Raw genomic sequence first — 17,807 nt, forward strand, 5'->3', positions numbered from 1 at the left:
GTGATAGATGAAAGGGCTGGATGAGGAAGGTTTCTAATGAACTTCCTTCTGAATCATCTCTGTCTCTAAAAGGATGTGCCAGCACACCACAGAAACTGAAGCAGGAATGAAAGAGGAGCTGAAATCTGTCAGGAATGAATGGGGTGCTGAAATTGTTCATTGTGTTCCCAGGGCTCAGTAAGCAAGTTTAACCCTTCTTCAATGGATGGGTTTGATTTGTGTACATACAGTGGTGTGCTGATGTTTCCTGTGCCTTTGGGGGATACATCAATTGGTGTGGCCTCTGCCAAATCACGCAGCTGTGACCAGCTAGCGGGCTGCCTCTCTCTTTCTCCTGTTCAGACTGGTTGTGGAATTTAACTCATTTTACACTTAACTTTCCAGGAGAAATCTGGAGCAACTTCCCTCCCTGCAATTTGCCTGTGAGTTTTCCCCTCAAGGGAGCAAGAAAGCTTTTGAAATGAAAATGAAGCAGGCTCACTGGTGGCTACATAGTTCAGTCTTTGTAGTGCTGCGGTATGTGGGAAATTGAGGGGCAGCCTGAACTACGAACATTTGTGAGCAATATTTGAGAAAGAAAGAACTGTATTTATTCCCCCCCCCCACGCAAGCAATCACTTTAGCATACTACTACAACGCAATTTGACAGTTTCTAAAGAGGTGCTATCCAATCACTGAATGTAATCATAAATGAGGGTATCTTGAATAAATTACTGCACTTGGTAATGACCCTCCCCCTGCCGCTACCATACTTGACTCTCTGTAAACTGCTCAGAGATTTATATAAATAATACTACGTCAGCCAGATTTCTTGCTGGAGCATTCTCTGTATTTAAACCACTCCTACTATTTCTGTACACCAAGGTACCGTATATTCCGGCGTATAAGACGGCTTTTGAACCCAGGAAAATCTTTTCAAAAGTTGGGGGGCCATCTTATATGCCTCTCTCTCTCTCTCTCTCTCTCTCTCTCTCTCTCTCTCTCTCTCTCTCTCTCTCTCTCTCTCTTAACCATGCCTGGGATTGAATAGAAAAATACTGTTCTATTTCCACTGTCTCCTTATCTACGATCCAATGCATCTTCCTTCTAGCTACTCCCAGTAGTGACAGACAGCATCTATTGCCCTTTGGGACACTAAATGAATTCTGGTATAATATCACTTAAATATAAACAGGCCAAAACCCCAAAATCCACCATTTCCCTTGCTGCAGACTTGAGTGCTGGAGAAGACAGCCTCCCCTCCCTGGCGATTATATCCCAAACTCTATATTTTAACTTGAAAATTAGGGGGGTCGTCTTATACGCCCAGTCGCCTTATACGCCGGAATATACGGTAGGTAGGAGTTCTTAGCAATTTAGAGAGAATAGTAAGTTGTTGTAACTCTGAAGTTCACCGTTGTTGCTACTTATAGATGGCTTTCCACTCTATGGCAGTTCAAGTATATCTAAGGAAACTTAAAGTTAGCATTCCAAAGTGTGGTTCTATTTCCCTCTTGAACAGATGGTAAGGTTATAGGGAGCTGTAGGTTACAGTATCCTCATCATTTCATTCCATTTTGTTAAGAAGAGAAAGCTGTCATAAGCAGGGATGTCCAATGAAGCTGGTCAATCAAAATAATACTGAGTTCAACAGAGCTGATTATTATAACCATGGGTGGTGTGGAACATGCTCCAGAAAACATGGCCATTTACAGAGAGTCATCCGCGACTGGATCTCACGGTCAGGGGTACCTTTACCTTTTTAATCAATTACAGTAAACCCACAGTGAGATCACGCCTAAGGCCAAAATCGTGTATAGCCAAAACACATTGCATGCAATGGCAGGTGGGATTAGTCTTTCTTCCTGGATGCCCATCTCTTTTTAAAAAATAAATAAATAAAAGCCCCCCCCCCAAGCGTATGATGCTGAATATGCACAAGTTAAATGTGCTTAAGTTGCCAGTTTACTCTACAAGCTTTGAGACAGATGGTATTAACCTAGGTTTCCAAATCAAGCAGTCACTATTATTCCTTAAACTTTAAAAAAAAAAATCTGGAAATAACAGATTTACAACTGCTCCTCTTTAGGTTACCATTCCAGCTTCCTAGTCCTTTGAATCCTATCCAACTGATATGAAGTACAAAAGAGACAGAGAGAGAGAGAGACCAAAGAAGAAAAGCAGGGGCAGGGGGAAGAAGAATAAGAAATGAGGGGAAAAGATGATCAATTCTCACTTTTATTTTAGCTCATTTTCACAATTCTCCAGAAACTTGTAACTTTTAAAATTGAACATCAGGTGAATTTAATATTTTATAAAATATTTAATTTAATTTTCTAGCAATAACAAAGACTTCTTCCAACCACTGCTCAATATTGGAGAGTTTTCATTTCATTTCAGTGTTGGGAGGATTATTCTCACAACCACTAACCTAGCAATCCATTCACTATATTTTTTTGGGAGTGTCCAGATGGCTGATATGTATCCAAATATTAAACGATTTAAGGTAAGCGTTAGATCCTGCGGATAAGGTAATGTTTATGCAATCTCCCACTACTTTCCAGACTGGTGAGATGACAGGGCAGTGCCAGAACATATGGGATAAATTAGCCTGTGGCTTGTCACACTTCCAACAGAGATCATTTGTAGTCAACCTCAACCTCAAGAAACTTACTCAGGGACGAACAAATTCTCAGTAAAACTTTCTGCTGAATTAACCGAAGTTGCATTTCAACAGCAGACAATTTCACTAATGTTTTTAATCTTATTTGTTCACTCAGTTTTAATTGTAGATGGTCTGTACCGGGCCTGATTAGTTTCTGTATATTTATTTATTTAGGTATTTTTATTCTGCCTTTCAGCACTGGAAGAACCCTCAGGGCCATTTACAGTTAAGATTATATAAACAACTTTAAACCATCCAACCAAAATACCATAGATAAAAGCAGAAATAAAAATGATAGAGCAGCAAGCGAATTCAATTAAAATCTGTTTGGAACAGCAGGTTTTAAGGCCCTTTTGAACACAATCAAAGAGGGGGTGAAACTCACATCCCTTAGGAGGGAGTTCCATAGTGACGGGGCCACTACCAAAGTACAAATTTATAAATGAAACAATCAGACATGATACTGATCATCTATAGCAGCCATGTCCAATCTGGTGCCCTCCAGACGTTTTAGAATACAATTCCCATCAGCTGCAGTCAGCATGGACTATGTTGAGGGATAATGGGAGTTGTAGTTTAGCCACATCTGGAGGAAACTAGACAGGGAAAAGCTACAGATCTATAGATTCTTATTGCTGTGATTGTTTTTTTAGCACTTGTAGATTTTAGAGGCACTAGCGACTAAATGTACCTTTATTTATGTAACGTATATTTATACCTTGAATCAAAATTTCCAGGGTAGTTTACAATGTCTAATAAACACAAAGTGAAAATAAATGCTAAAAAATAATAATTACCGGGGGAAGGCAGGGGTGGAGAGACCAGATGTTAAAAGCCAGGGAGCAAAACAGCACCAACACTTTGAATTGTGTTCAGAAATTATAAGAACTGTTCATTATGAGAACAAATGTTTAAGGATTAGTAGCTGAGTTTACTGGAAATTTCTTTCCTCTTCCCTCCTTGTCCCTTTCCCCTTGTGTGTTGTGTTTTTTTTAAGATTGTAAGCCTGCAGGCAGAGACTGTCTTGCTTTTATTGACTGCATGCAAGCCCCACTGGTAACCTACTTGGCTGAAGAGCAGGGTACAAATGCTCCAAATAGATAGATAGATAGATAGATAGATAGATAGATAGATAGACCTGATGCCACCTACAGACATTGAACCATAATAGATAAGGAGCTAATGAGCTTAATCTTTCTCACACAGCCCTATTCTTATTTTGAAATCCCATAGCTGTGAGACACCCCCCGAACCTTACAAACTAGAGAGTAACTGCAGGATGATGGCATAATTAAAGAAAAAAATACAAAGGCAGCAGCCAGCTCACCTTGCAGGGATGGAGAATGCAGGGCCTTCTTCAGGAAGGCCAAAAGGGGCAATAAAACTGCTCATCTTTCTTTGCTGGTTTCACCAACGCTGTCAGCTTTGTAGATGTGGCAAGAATTCTGTTTGGCAGTCACCATTTTCTGATGCTATATTAGAACACAGTTCCCTGGTCTGCCTGTGGGTGCCAGTATGCCTGCCAGTACCTCCTATGGCATCCACAGAAAGTCTTGAATATCCCCTCAGAAATCTGCCGTGCACAAGGTCACCCACCCTTTCTTCTGTTCCCACCCTTTCTTCTGTTCTGCACAGAGGAGAGCTACAAAGAGCTTCTCTCTGTGAGCTAGCGCAACAGACCATTTTTTCCATTGATGGGGCACCTGACGCGGGGACATGTCTGCATCCTTTGGTGTCCTGTTTCTTTTCTCTGCTCTTTCAGATGTGGCAGCCATTTTGTGACTGGCACCCATGTCACGTTCTCAAAATTCTAAATGTGTCCACTTGCTAAAAACAGTTTGGCAACCTCTGACATAGGATCATTTCCAGGTTACTCTATCAGATTTTGTGTTTCTGAATGTGTTCAAAACAACCTCACATTGAGCATGGCATGGCGTTTGCAATTAAAATTAATTTCACCATAGAGCCATCTAGTAAAAAAGCATTAAAAACCCTAGTATCTTCTGTGCCACAACCAGCAAATTGCTCATGGAGGCAAGCAGGTCTAACAAATACCTAAATCATGCTGTTTTATGTTTCCATCCCCAGGAGGTTTTACTGACACAAAACATAAGCTCACATCAATACAGGACCTTCAAGGACGGTGTGTAAAAGCCTCTTGGAAACAAGTTATGGCAGCATTTGCTCCAGTGCTTTACGAAAAACATATGAGTACAGCATAATTATTAAGAGAACAACAAGGGAAAGCTTCTCTCTGGTTATGGTTGTGGGGACAGTTTAGTTCTGAAAACCCTGAAGGGCACATGAGTCATGCTTTGGGGCTGAATTTGCAAAGCAAAGATCAATTCCTACATTTCAACAATATAAAAAAACAACTCGGCACCAATGATTTCGAAGTCCACTATTGAAGATTTCAATTGCACACTGACATATAATGTTTTGTGAATCATATGTTTTGTGCAATACAGACAACTTGTAACTTAAACACATGTAAGTTGCACAATTTCAACTTTACATGCTTGATGGCCGGCTGGAAGGCTGAAATTGCACAAATTAAGCACATGGGAGGCCGAGAGTTTAAAACAGGCACCCCCAAACTGCGGCCCTCCAGATGTTTTGGCCTACAACTCCCATGATCCCTAGCTAAGAGGACCAGTGGTCAGGGATGATGGGAATTGTAGTCCAAAACATCTGGGGGGGGGCGAAGTTTGGGGATGCCTGGTTTAAAAGCTCTCAAGTCTGTTTACCAGGCCCTGGGAGGCTCTCGTGAGATCTCAGATGGAAAAGCCCTGTACAAAAAGAGCTTTTAAGCCTTCTGTGTGTTTAATCTACTTTTTGTTCTCGCTTAGCTTGGTGAAGTATAACAACTATGATTGTTCTTTTTCGCTTCAACTTTAATGGTCCAGATGGGGCTAGTTTACAGTGGTTCAAGGTGTTTGCAAACATATTTTTAAATGGAAAAAAGAAAAGTGACAGTGAACCAAACAGCCCTTTTAGTTTCATTTTCACTTTGGTTATTGTCAAACACGCATCTAGTTTTTAGGTGTGCTTTTGAGGATCCCTTGAAATTGCATCTAGTTTTTTTGTCCATCATCTGGACATTAGAAGGAAGACTGCAAAAGCCGTAGGCTGAACTGACTCGAAGAGCTATTCCAAAGGGAAAGAAAATATGCAGCTGGGTGAGGGTTCATCAGAGCAAGTGGGGCACTGTCCCACCAAGCTCAGTCTTCCCTCAGCCAGCCCCAACTTGTCTGATTTCTTAATTACAACCTGTCCAAAGGGTGGCACTGTCAGCTTCTTCCTCAGTGCTGTCCTTGTCAAACTTAGCCGTGAAATGGATGGGAGCAAACTTAGAATTAGCTGCCTCTACCTGTCACAGGGTCTGGCTCTACTTCCTGCAACTTTCCCATCTTTCATTTACTTACTAGCGCAGAATAACAATGATTAGCAGTGCTAAGTTTTGTTGGACAAAATTGTAAATTTTGGTTCTTCTCAATTATCAAATCCTAAATTCATTTCTGCAATCTGTATTTTTTTTAAAAAAAGAAAAATCCTCACGGAAATTTGTAAGCATTTTAGTGCAACTTTTTTGCAAGCAGCTTTGACTAAGACACATTACAGTTATATCTCATGATACGTCCGCTTCAATGTTGCGTCTTTTCAGGTTACGGACACGCCAAACCCAGGAGTCCCGGAACGGGTTACTTCTGGGTTCAGCGCGTCCGTAACCGGCGCACATGCGCGGAAGCGCTAAATCACGCTTTGTGCATGTGCAGAAACGCCGCATTTTGTCACCCGCGTGCGCAGATGCAGCGCTTCATGTTGCAAGCTTTTCATGTTGCGAATGGGCTGCCAGAACGGATCCTGTTCGCAACATGAGGTACCACTGTATTGCAAGCAATTCCCTCAAGTATTTTTTTAATGTTGTTTGCACTACTACACACCCTACACACTGTTTGGTTTTAGACGTGCATTGCAAAATTCAGAGAACTAGGATTTTTTTATATATAGCACAACTGTGTTTTGGTTCATGTGCTGGTTCAATAACTGTGAATCAGGTAGCTTTTCATAAAAATGCAAACAAAATCAAATTTATCTCCTATTCCCTAGCAGGGACCTTTCCCCCTTCTTCTCCTTCTCCCTTTATGTCAGACACTGGGACTTAAAGAGCAACCCATGGCTTGAACCTTATCAGGGCTCTTTGTCCTGATGCCTGACAAACAAGAGGAGGGGAGGAAGGAGGAAAATGCCCTCTTCCCACTTTCTGCTGTTGTTACCATCACCATGCCCCCTTGCCAGTAAATTTTAAAATGAGTGGGTACAGTGCTTTGTAGTGTGTGTGTATATACCAGTATCTATAGTCAAAAGCACATCCTCAGCTTTTAAAATCAGTGCAGGATAAACTAGGGCAGAGTAAACAAATACAGTACATGAAGCACAGCTTTCAGCAATGTGTAATCCTATATGTGGAAAAGCTGGAATACACTGTATATGTAACAGACACTACCTAAGCTTTAGCTCAGTCAATGGTGCAGTTAGGTAATTCTAGACTTGGAACTTAATGGACTTAAGAGGGCCTCTCTCCCTAGACTGGAAATGTGTATTATTTCAATTACTTCAAAATGTGGTAAGCTAACTGCTGTATTTGGGACTCCTTTTGTTGCATGGAACTCTGGGTGTTTTTCCCGAAGTGCTGCCCTGACAGCGCCACTGAGCTCAGTTTGGTTAGAGAGCTTTCCTAAGCTTATTCAGACAGCAAGGACTGCATAGTTTCCTTGCTCCCAAGGTTCATGAGTTTCCCTTGTGGGCTAGCTGAGTCTACTTAGTTCTCTGAATCCCCCCCCACACACACACAAGAAAAAAAGAAAACCAGCCTTGGGGGGCTTTTACAGAGCTCTTTCTGAGTAGCGATTACTGTCCAGGACTTGGATGAGAAGCAGAGAAACACTTTCAGCTTTTGTACAACCTGCTTAGCCATTCAACAAAAGGTTCTCCTTTATCAAACACGCACATTTCAACACAAAAAAGAAAAGATTTACAAAACTCAGTTCACCTCCAAACAAAAGAGAAATCATGCAAACATTCCTTTTTGTATTAGATTAGTTTGTAAAACTAGGTATTTAATTAAATTTTGGTGCTTGGGTCTGGTCCAGCAAGCCACTTAAGCACATCTTGATTTCATCTGCCAGATACATTTCCTTGAAAGCAATCCTAGACTGTAAAGGAGAGCAAGGAAGCCCTATAGATTGAATAAATTCTAGACTGTGGTTTTTGCCAGGGCAAAAGTTTAGTGACATTTTCCTTAGCCACACCTCCTAATAACATGCAGGAGGATACTTATGAGGCAAAAGAGGGTTCCTGCAGAACAATGTACGGTAAGCATGGAAATAACTTGCTGTGGTAACAATCCACCTTGGGGGGCTGCAAGCATTGCGTTCTGATTTTGTGGTGGTAGTTGCTGTACCTCTTACATCTGTTTTGACTAGTGAAATGCATAAATTGGTGTGACTGTGCAGACACAACGGAATTCAGTGACTTGAATCATTCTAAGTTGTATGCTCTAACCATTGCATTACTAAGATCCCTGATCCATTTTCATTCCTGATGTTTCATTCAGATGTTTGCCAGCACTCTTCTCTGGTTCAAAGAGACCCTGGAAATGGCAACTTCTTATACAATCCTATTTACATCCATTTCTCTGTTACTAGTATGATGGGTTAATGTTGCAATTAGTTCAGATTTCATTGTGCTTTTTGAACTCCCTGGGAGGATTTTTAGAAAAAAGCTGTGGTCTTTCCAAGCTTTATCCAATGACTTTTTTTTAAAGACATGGGAATTTTACTACCAGTCCTTCCTGCTGACAACCTCACCCATGCAAGTAGGGGACGACTACGGTAGTAGTGGGGAGGGCTCACTGATGACAAGAGAAGCCTTGTAGACTTTATTCTTAAGGCTTGGACACAAATAAGTATACCCCAAAACATCATTTCCTATTTTTTATTTTTTATTTCCCATGCTTCCCAGTCCTATGCACTGGATAGGGAGGAATAGGGAATTGCAACTGGCAAGAAAGAATAGTTTGGAACACCTGAGAGAAAACCATTTCATAAAGGGTCATACTACCACCATCAGCAGGGATGCGGGTGGCGCTGTGGGTTAAACCACAGAGCCCAGGGCTTGCCGATCAGAAGGTCAGTGGTTTGAATCCCTGCGACGGGGTGAGCTCCCGTTGCTTGGTCCCAGCTCCTGCCAACCTAGCAGTTCGAAAGCACGTCAAAGTGCAAGTAGATAAATAGGTACCGCTACAGTGGGAAGGTAAACGGCGTTTCCGTGTGCTGCTCTGGTTCGCCAGAAGCGGCTTTGTCATGCTGGCCACATGACCTGGAAGCTATACGCCGGCTCCCTCGGCCAATAATGCGAGATGAGCGCCGCAACCCCAGAGTCGGTCACGACTGGACCTAATGGTCAGGGGTCCCTTTACCTTTACCTTTACCACCATCAGCACTACCGTATTTACATTTTGTTAATGAGAGATGGAAAAAGTGAGAGATGAAGAGTTAGGGAAGAGTAAATAATGAAAAAGTGAAAGTGAGAGAAGGCAAAAGACAAAATTAAGGGATAGAAAATGGGCAGACAAATCTAGTCACAAATTAAAAACAGGCCCCACGTTGTTGTTGCTTAGTCGTTTAGTCGTGTCCGACTCTTCGTGACCCCATGGACCATAGCACGCCAGGCACTCCTGTCTTGCACTGCCTCCCACAGTTTGGTCAAAGTCATGTTTGTAGCTTCGAGAACACTGTCCAACCATCTCGTCCTCTGGCCCCACGTTGTACAATGGAGTTAAAGAGGGCTCCTAAGTCTAAAAGGTTTACCAAACTCTTTAGTACTCTTAGGATAATAATATAAAAATAATACTGTTGAATAATACCCTTAGCATAAAGAACACTTAACAAAAAAATGGTCAGACTGAAATGCAGAAGATGCCTCATTTCTCCCCTCACTGATGCAACGGGTTCCAACCTGTATTGTGGGGAACTCCAGGGTTCCTTAGAAGCCTGCCAGCAGCCTGTCAATTAGAAGCTCAGTAATGGGCAGATAAACCTCCCTGAAAAACAGCTTGTCCCGGACGATAGATCTTCCCTTGCAGTGTGCAACTGTAGGGGAATGTGCACTGATTATGTTCTGAGCAGGCTCTCAGTTTCCAGGGGCCAAAAGTGAGGCCGCAGGAATCCTGGCCGGCATCCAGCATTATGTGCATGCCTAATGCCCTCAATCTTTTGAAACATGTAGAGATCAATGTAGAATATCCCTTGAAGGAAGGAAGTTTGAAAAGTAACACAGCATAGATGCATATTGCATACATTTTAGATCACTGGTAAGTAAAATAAAACTTTCCTCTCTCTGGAAGTTAGTGCCCCAAGCAATCTACCGCTCCCTGAGTTCAGTTCTATTTTCATTGATATCTGAACTGGTAGTGGTACATGCTTTCACAAATGTCACCATTTTCACCAACTGGTATGAAAATCAGTCTACTTCAACAATAACACTTCTAGTAAATGAAGATACAAAGGTGTTTATATGACAGTAAGTTCCGTACTCTCAATTTCACCTATTACAAGCTGTTTGTCTGACTCATGGCTGTTTCCTTTCCTGACACAAACACATCTCCTTCCTTTTCCTCCACCGGCAGGATATAGTAACTGGGGGTGAAAGTGAACTACTCCTTACTCATACACCACCAACAAAATAAGCAATTGACTGGAGAATGAACCTGACTGCTGAAAAATGTACATATGAACTAGAACTAGATTTCAAAGAGATTACTCAGTCTTAAAGGGCAAGGCTTGTGGCTCTGACAGAAAAATAACTTTTAAACCTGAACACCTGGCCTCATTACACTGGATTCACTGGACAGGAATATAAATATGAAACTTTATTAGTATTTTAAAGTATTTTCTGGATCTTTAAAATGTGGTTTAAACCAGAATTTGTGTACTACTGCAGATTTTAGGTGACACATTTAGATCCACATTTGAGGATATAATCAGCAATGTGCAAATTCAGGCTTTTGATTTTGTCCCTTTATATAAATAACAATAGTTACAAAATTAGAATTTCAAACCCAGGATTCTCAAGCATCAGAGACTTTGAGTAAGACTCACTAGGGCTTACTTATCTTTTCCCTTGTTCGCACAATATACTTGAAACGTAGTTCAAAATCTAACTCAACCCTTTGACCAGCCATCCTTGTCTTCAAATTGTTGAGCAGCATTTCTCAAGAGTGAAAGCAGCAATAAAAGAGCCACTGAATAATTGGATTCTTTTCACCACTGAGCACTTCAAGTTTACAAAGGCACAGAAGTCTCCCACTGCAGTGCTCTTGGGCAGCTTGGCGATCTCCTAAAATGATATAAGAGGTGCAGTTTCCCCTCCACCCAAGTCTCACCAAACAATTTTCAGTACTTGTACCAAGACCATGAGATCGAAAGAGACCAGGCAATAGAGCAGCAATTTACATCAACAAAGGGGATTTTGATGCACTCCGCCGAATGAGGCAGCATTACCATGTTAATAGCTTTTTCACTCTCAGCCTTCTTTTCCCTAGGACGCTGGAGACTTTTGCAAATGGAGAACAGTTCCGCTTTCCATTTTAACTACAAACAATAGCAGAGTAGCTCCTTAAACTGCATCAAATAGCAGTCAGTGAAATCTCTAACTAGCTATCCTCTCCTGCCGTTTTTTTTATTAACCACCAGCCCCAAGGAACAAAAGGGAGAGAAAGCAACTTGCAGTTTTAACTCTATCCCCACCTCCAAATCCCCTAGGGATGGGAAGAGGAATTGCCTGCAGAGCCACTAAATCAAACTTCTTTACTATGTTTTGTGTGTGCCTCCTTCCTGTCATCCACAATTAAAGAGGATTCAGGTATGTTTTCTAGTATTGGTTTGTTTGTGGCCTCTTGGTTAACAGAGCTGTGATGGGATCTCCCCTCCCCTCTCCCCTTAAGCTTCATTTTTCAGACAGCTGTTGTTCTCCACTAGTTCCCACACTCATCCACTTGTTCCCTTGTCACATACTTTGAATGTGTTCTCCTCCTGACACTGACTGCCTCACACAATAATACACAACAATAATGAATGAATGGAAATGTTGCCTCTGCTGTCAGACCGTGGAATACAGCCCATTCATTAGCACGAAAATGTTCTTCTGCCACCAGCGTAGATATCATGCTTTTTACCTGACACCTCTCAAGAAGCTTCCTTTAGGGGTGGGGAAAAGTTTTCCCTTTTATGCTGCTTTTCGCCATCTTCTTAGCTGGCTCAAAGAACCCTAATATGGCCTTGTCTGGAAGTTACTTTTCTCCCATTACCCTCTATGTGCAGTGGCATCAGGGATAGATTTTGGACTGGCACACTCCACCACCACCACCCCAATCATTTTTTGTTAACACAACGGGTTGATTTAGTAGTGCTTAGACCCACTGAAAACAATGGGAGTTGACTAAGCCCTATATAAAACCTATATAACCTTCTGAACCACACCACTGTAGATAAACATGCAGCCTCTTGGTCGGTCTCCTGCAATAACTGACTCCAATAACAATAGGTGTAGCAACACTGGCAGGCTGCCATATTGTTCATTTTTGCCTTGCTGAAGCGAAAACGTCTCTCAATAGGAAATGTACTTGATGTGCAGGTGATGCAAGAACAAATGTAAGACTTCTGGCATTTCAGTATGCAAAACTCACTCATGGTCTTACCTTGGAGAATGAACCCTGAATTTTCAATTCTGTACAGGAAAGATGTGAATGGCGCAATCGGGGACTTTGCAACCAGAAGCTGCAGAAACAAAGACAAAAACCAACAAAAAAATTCCTGTTTTATGCTGCTACTGATTACAATTCCAGTTCATAAAGAAAGCTTAACAGCAGCAACCATCAAAAGCCTAGGCTATTTTGTCACAGCAGTTCAGACTTATACCACTTTTATTTGCAAAAATGTGCATTTAGCCCTTTAGATTCAAAATATCCCTATTTTTATTCATATTTGAGTCATATTTTCCAAAATACCACACCATTTGAATATGCCCTTCCACTCTGTTGTATATGTTTCAACAGACAACAAGAAATGCTCCAAACATCTGTGTGTTCCAGCACAGAAGGAGAGAAGGTGGACTATGGCAGAGCAATGAGACCCCACATAGAATTTTGCACATTAAGAAAGGAGCTAAGTCAACCTTTGTACCCATGATGGCTTTGGTTTCTTAAAGAGTACTTGCTATAACATATTCAATTGTTCAGGTCAACCCAAGCCCATACAACCACCCCCCTATATTATGATTTGCACACGGAATGGTTGCTGGTAGTTCATGTGACTTGCTGCTGCCATTCCTGCAAAAACATGTCTGCAACCCAAATCTGAAGCAGATTTCCTCACTCATTTCTGCCTCAGGAAAAAAAGGGAAAGGAACTAGAAAGCAATTTCCCAGTCTGTGGTTTTCACAGCGGCATTTCCAACTTTGTAGCCCTAAGGGCACCATTTAACAAGGCTGCTGATCCAAAGCACATTCTGGTTCTTTTCAGAGCTCCGTTTCAATTAAAGTGATGTCATACCCATTTCACCAATGCCCGGAAAATACACCAGACTCTACTACTTTCTTCATTTTTAAGTATGCATGGACAGAGACATTTCAAAAATATCCATACGGCCTGTGAACAGCACTGTCAGGGCCACTCTTCTGTTCCACAATTAAAGTTCTCCAGCTATATACCTTATAACCCTGCTCTACTTTGAGCTATGATAAAACCTGCCATTTCTTGTTGTCCACTAAATAACACAGTTCAGATGTGATAAACGTATCTTTATCACTACCATGCCAAGCAGTGGCTTGTTTTTGGAAGTTGCAGTTCACAAACCAAAAGGTCCCTTGACCTTAAAGTGCAAGTGAAGGTGTTCAGCTGTTCTGAAACTCCTTCCGTAGAGTTTTATGCAGTGACAAGTACCATATGGGCAAGCTGCTACAAATGGAAGTACTAAGGAAGGAAGAACTCATAATGGCATTTTTTCATGTGCATTTTAGGGCCATTGGACAACTGATGTTATACCATTTATATATTGGATGGGATGGGGTGAGCACTAAAGAAATCCCGAAAGGTTAGCCACTTTCTCACTTTTTTATTTGGTTAGTGAATCTACATGGAATTAGTCAATAGACAGCCTGCTCCAGAAGATGAACAGTTATAGCCCACTGGAATGTAACAAAAAAATAAATAAATTCCTTTGTAAGCAGAACTTGAAAATAAAGGATCTCATAATTGTGCTCTATATAAATCTAACAAACTCAGCTCTGTCTTATACGGATGATAACGAATAGATATATCCTCATTAAGTGGCAAAACAAAAGGCAAAGAGATCAACATAGATGGCATGATGGGTGGTGGTTATTGGGTTGTTCTTGTTTTTATTTTGATTATGTATTTTGTGGTTTTATATTGTGAGTATCCAAATTTAATAAATAAATAAATAATAGTAATAATAGTGTGGGATTGTTCCAATTAAAAGCCATCAATGAGGAGGACACTTAATCCTTCACTCTGTATCAGACCATTTGAGTCACACAGATGTACAGTAAGTAGCTGAACCATTGCAGAAGAGTTCTCAGTGCACTGTATAAAAACACAATTCCTGTCCAAGATTGAACTCTATTTTTGCCCACTTACAACAGAATTCTTAGTGCTGATTCACATAGTTTATAATGTTCTTCTTCTTCTTCTTTGGTGATCACTCGTAGCCGAGTAAGATTGTCTTCCATAAACACGGTTTTAACAATGAGTCCATAAGTGACTGTGGAGCCCAATTCTGGATCCACACGTCCTTCCACAGTGGGGACATTGGTTTCCGGGCGGGAATTGATCATGGTGTGGATTTGCCAAGCATGCCTTCTTCTTAGCACGTTTCTCCCTTGCGTCCTGAGTTCAAATGTCTTCAAAGCCCCTGGCACCTTTGGTAAAGGCTGTTCTCCAACTGGAGCACTCACAGGCCAGTGTTTCCCAGTTGTCAGTGTTTATACTACATTTTTTTAGATTTGCCTTGAGGCAGTCTTTAAACTTCTTTTGTTGACCACCAGCATTACACTTTCCATTTTTAAGTTCGGAATAAAGTAGTTGCTTTGGAAGATGATCATCAGGTATTCGCAGAACATGACCAGTCCAACGAAGTTGATGCTGAAGAATCATTGCTTCAACACTGGTGAAATTTGCTTCTTCCAATACACTGATATTAGTTCGCCTGTCTTCCCAAGTGATGTGTAAAAATTTCCCGGGACACTGTCGATGGAATCTTTCGAGGAGTTGGAGATGGTGTTTATAAGTGGTCCATGTTTCACAAGCATATAGTAAGGTTGGTAGTACAATAGCTTTGTAAACAAGCATTTTGGTTTCCCTGTGAATGTCCTGGTCCTCAAACTCTCTGCACTTCAGATGGGAGTTAGCCGCACTCGCAGAGCTCAGGCGATGCTGGATTTCGGCATCAATGTTGGCCCTTGTGGAAAGATGACATCTAGCGCAACACTGAAGCTCTTTTAAAACCGACTTTCCCTTTTTTTAAAGCAGAGATGAATAATGAATTCAATTCATTATAAACTTTACAAAAATAAAACACAGTCTACCTGAAGACTTGGTGTGTGTGTGTGTGTGTGTGTATGTGTGTGTGTGCAGAAAAACAACTGAGGTCAGCATTTTAATTCCTAGTAAGATTGCTTGTTGTCTGCAATATGAAGGATCGTTCTGCAATAGAAGAAAGTGTACTAGAAGTACATCTGTAGAGATCCTTACAAACAACCTCTTATTCTTGTTTATTTATAACATCTGTTGGCTTGCATGTATCTTCCCTAGCTACTGAGGTATGAGGGTACAAGACAAACAGAGCAAAAATGCAGGTTTAGTAACCATTGTCAATGTTTTGCTTTGAGTAATGTTATGCTAGCAAAGTCATCTCAGGATGTGATATAAACTTGGTGACCTGTTGCACGGTGGAAATCTGCAATGCAAGCACTTTCGCTTCCTCAGCGTAAGTTATTGTTCTTCATGCAAAGAAAAGCTGCTGGAGAAGGAAGGAGCGTGTCACTTGTAGCCATGATGCAACCCCCAGAATTTCCTTTCCTGCATTTAAACTCATTGAATGATGCAATAATCATCACCCCAAGTCATTGGGTTTGCCATGTACTCTGCTCATGAGGCTTCAAGCAGCAAAATTGTAAGGGGAAGATCTTTACTTACTGGTAGAAATCGGAATGAAATAAATAACAATCTGTATAAAACACAAATTTCAAACAGCAGACACGTGGCATTATTGAAACAAACAATAAAAAACCCTTTTGTCTTGCATGGCTCCTCAGAGGAACAACACATCAGCACTGTAGACCAGTGTTTCCCAACCAGTGTGCCTCCAGATGTTTTGGGACTACAACTCCCACCATCCCTAGCTAGCAAGACCAGTGGTCAGGAATGATGGGAGTTGTAGTCCCAAAACATCTGGAGGCACACTGGTTGGGAAACACTGCTGTAGACTCAACCACAATATTATGTTATGCTATTGAAGTATTCAGATATGGCATATGGCAGAAACACCAACCATCTCCATTTCATAGTGTTTCCTGCCAACTGCTTTGGGATGATATGGGGAACTTTAGTCCTGACAATCCTTAAATGATGCCTAGGCAGGTGAGAAGAGAATGCAGAACAGAAAATAAAATAAAAACATAAAAGAAAAAAGAATATTGAATGGAAATGAAACAAGGGCAAGAGTGATAAAGAGATAAAAGAAACACAGGCATAGTTCTTTTCACTTTAGCAAGGAGAAAGTTCCAAGCAATGTTCCTTGTGCTGCATTAGTCATAAATGAAGTGAATAGGAGGGTGATAGCCCATCTCTTTGAGCATGAGATCTTGGTCCCTATGGCAAACTATCCTGCAAAGCTTTTTTCAAGAGTTATGGGAATGCTTCAAAAAGTTGTCCTGTGCTTAGAACCCATATGTATGACTGTAGAGATCACAAAGAACAAAATCTTATCCTTAAATTTCACAAAATTAACTACTCAATTCTGAATATTATTAGAATCTTTAATTTGCTATGAGATTTTAAAATCACAACTAACATTATTGTTATTAACAACATTTATAAGCCCCTTTCCCAAAGTGGCGCACAGAACTTTGTTCAATTAATACTTTTAAGCCCAACTCTCTAATTATCCAGTTTGTAACTACATTTGCATGGAAGAGCATAGCTTAAAAGTGAGAAGAAATGCACTGAATCAGCAATGTCATTCAACAAGGGATGTGATTATCTTAGAACGTTCAATTAGATTCATGAACTAATAAAACCACTGCTAAGCACAACAAATCTTTCCTCTGATTGTGCCAAATGTCTGGGACAGGCAATCCTTATGCCAGAATATCCCTTCTTATTGTAGATGGAGAAACATTGTTTTCTCAGCTGCTTCAAGAAAACAGGAAAAGAGCCAGTGAGGAAAACAACTCAATTGGCTTTTGCATCAGTTCAAGAAACTTTACTTTCCCCTGTTTGCTCACATCTTCTGTACCATGCAGGGGTTTAATCTGCTGTGCCAGTACCAAAGCAGAGCAAAAGGAAAAATATTGAACTTGGAATTCAACCATTCAACTGCTAGTTCTTATTACGATCCTAGGAAGGAAGATGTCTTATATATACATATTCAAGCCATTAGTCCATCTAGCTCAGTATTGTCTACAAGGACTGGCAGAAACTCCTTGAGGTTTCAGACAGATATCCCTGGGGATGTCAGGGATTGAATCTGGAACCCTTTGCATGCAAAGTGTGTGGCCTTCCACCAGATTCCCTGAGAACAGGGTATAGGTAACAATATTCGCCCAAATGCAGTATTCATGTTCCTAGCAATTACATATGTGCCCAAATAGGGCAGCCTTCGGTACTGTTTAACATCACTAAACCCATATAAAGCCATACCCAACAAACTTTCTATATAAACATTTTTGCCTTTAAAAGATAAATCACCAGGCAGATTTAATATAGAATGCTTAACCTCACTTGGAAGTACACAATGCTCTGGGAATTCTGCTACTGTACTGTACTGGTCACTTCATTGCAGAAAAGCAGGCATCCTGACTC

At 41.0% G+C, this 17,807-nt stretch overlaps 1 protein-coding gene across 4 annotated transcripts in view; it reads right to left on the reverse strand.

Moving 5' to 3' along the window:
* RAD51B (RAD51 paralog B) overlaps nt 1-17,807 on the reverse strand; it is a 305,547-nt gene that overhangs the window by 105,932 nt on the left and 181,808 nt on the right. For 2 of the 4 annotated variants that reach the window (XR_009557519.1, XM_060273900.1), the window contains exon 10: nt 12,405-12,483. Coding sequence is in view for 3 of the 4 variants with exons in the window: in XM_060273900.1 (XP_060129883.1) it covers nt 12,405-12,483 (79 nt within the window). In the remaining variant the exon portion in view is untranslated. Of the gene's footprint in view, nt 1-1,012; nt 12,484-17,807 lie in introns of those variants that run through there. The other 2 variants (XM_035113654.2, XM_060273896.1) reach the window with 1 other exon arrangement.

This window comes from Zootoca vivipara, chromosome 1 (genome assembly GCF_963506605.1).
Source record: "Zootoca vivipara chromosome 1, rZooViv1.1, whole genome shotgun sequence".
In the NCBI taxonomy this organism is placed as follows: Eukaryota; Metazoa; Chordata; class Lepidosauria; order Squamata; family Lacertidae; genus Zootoca; species Zootoca vivipara.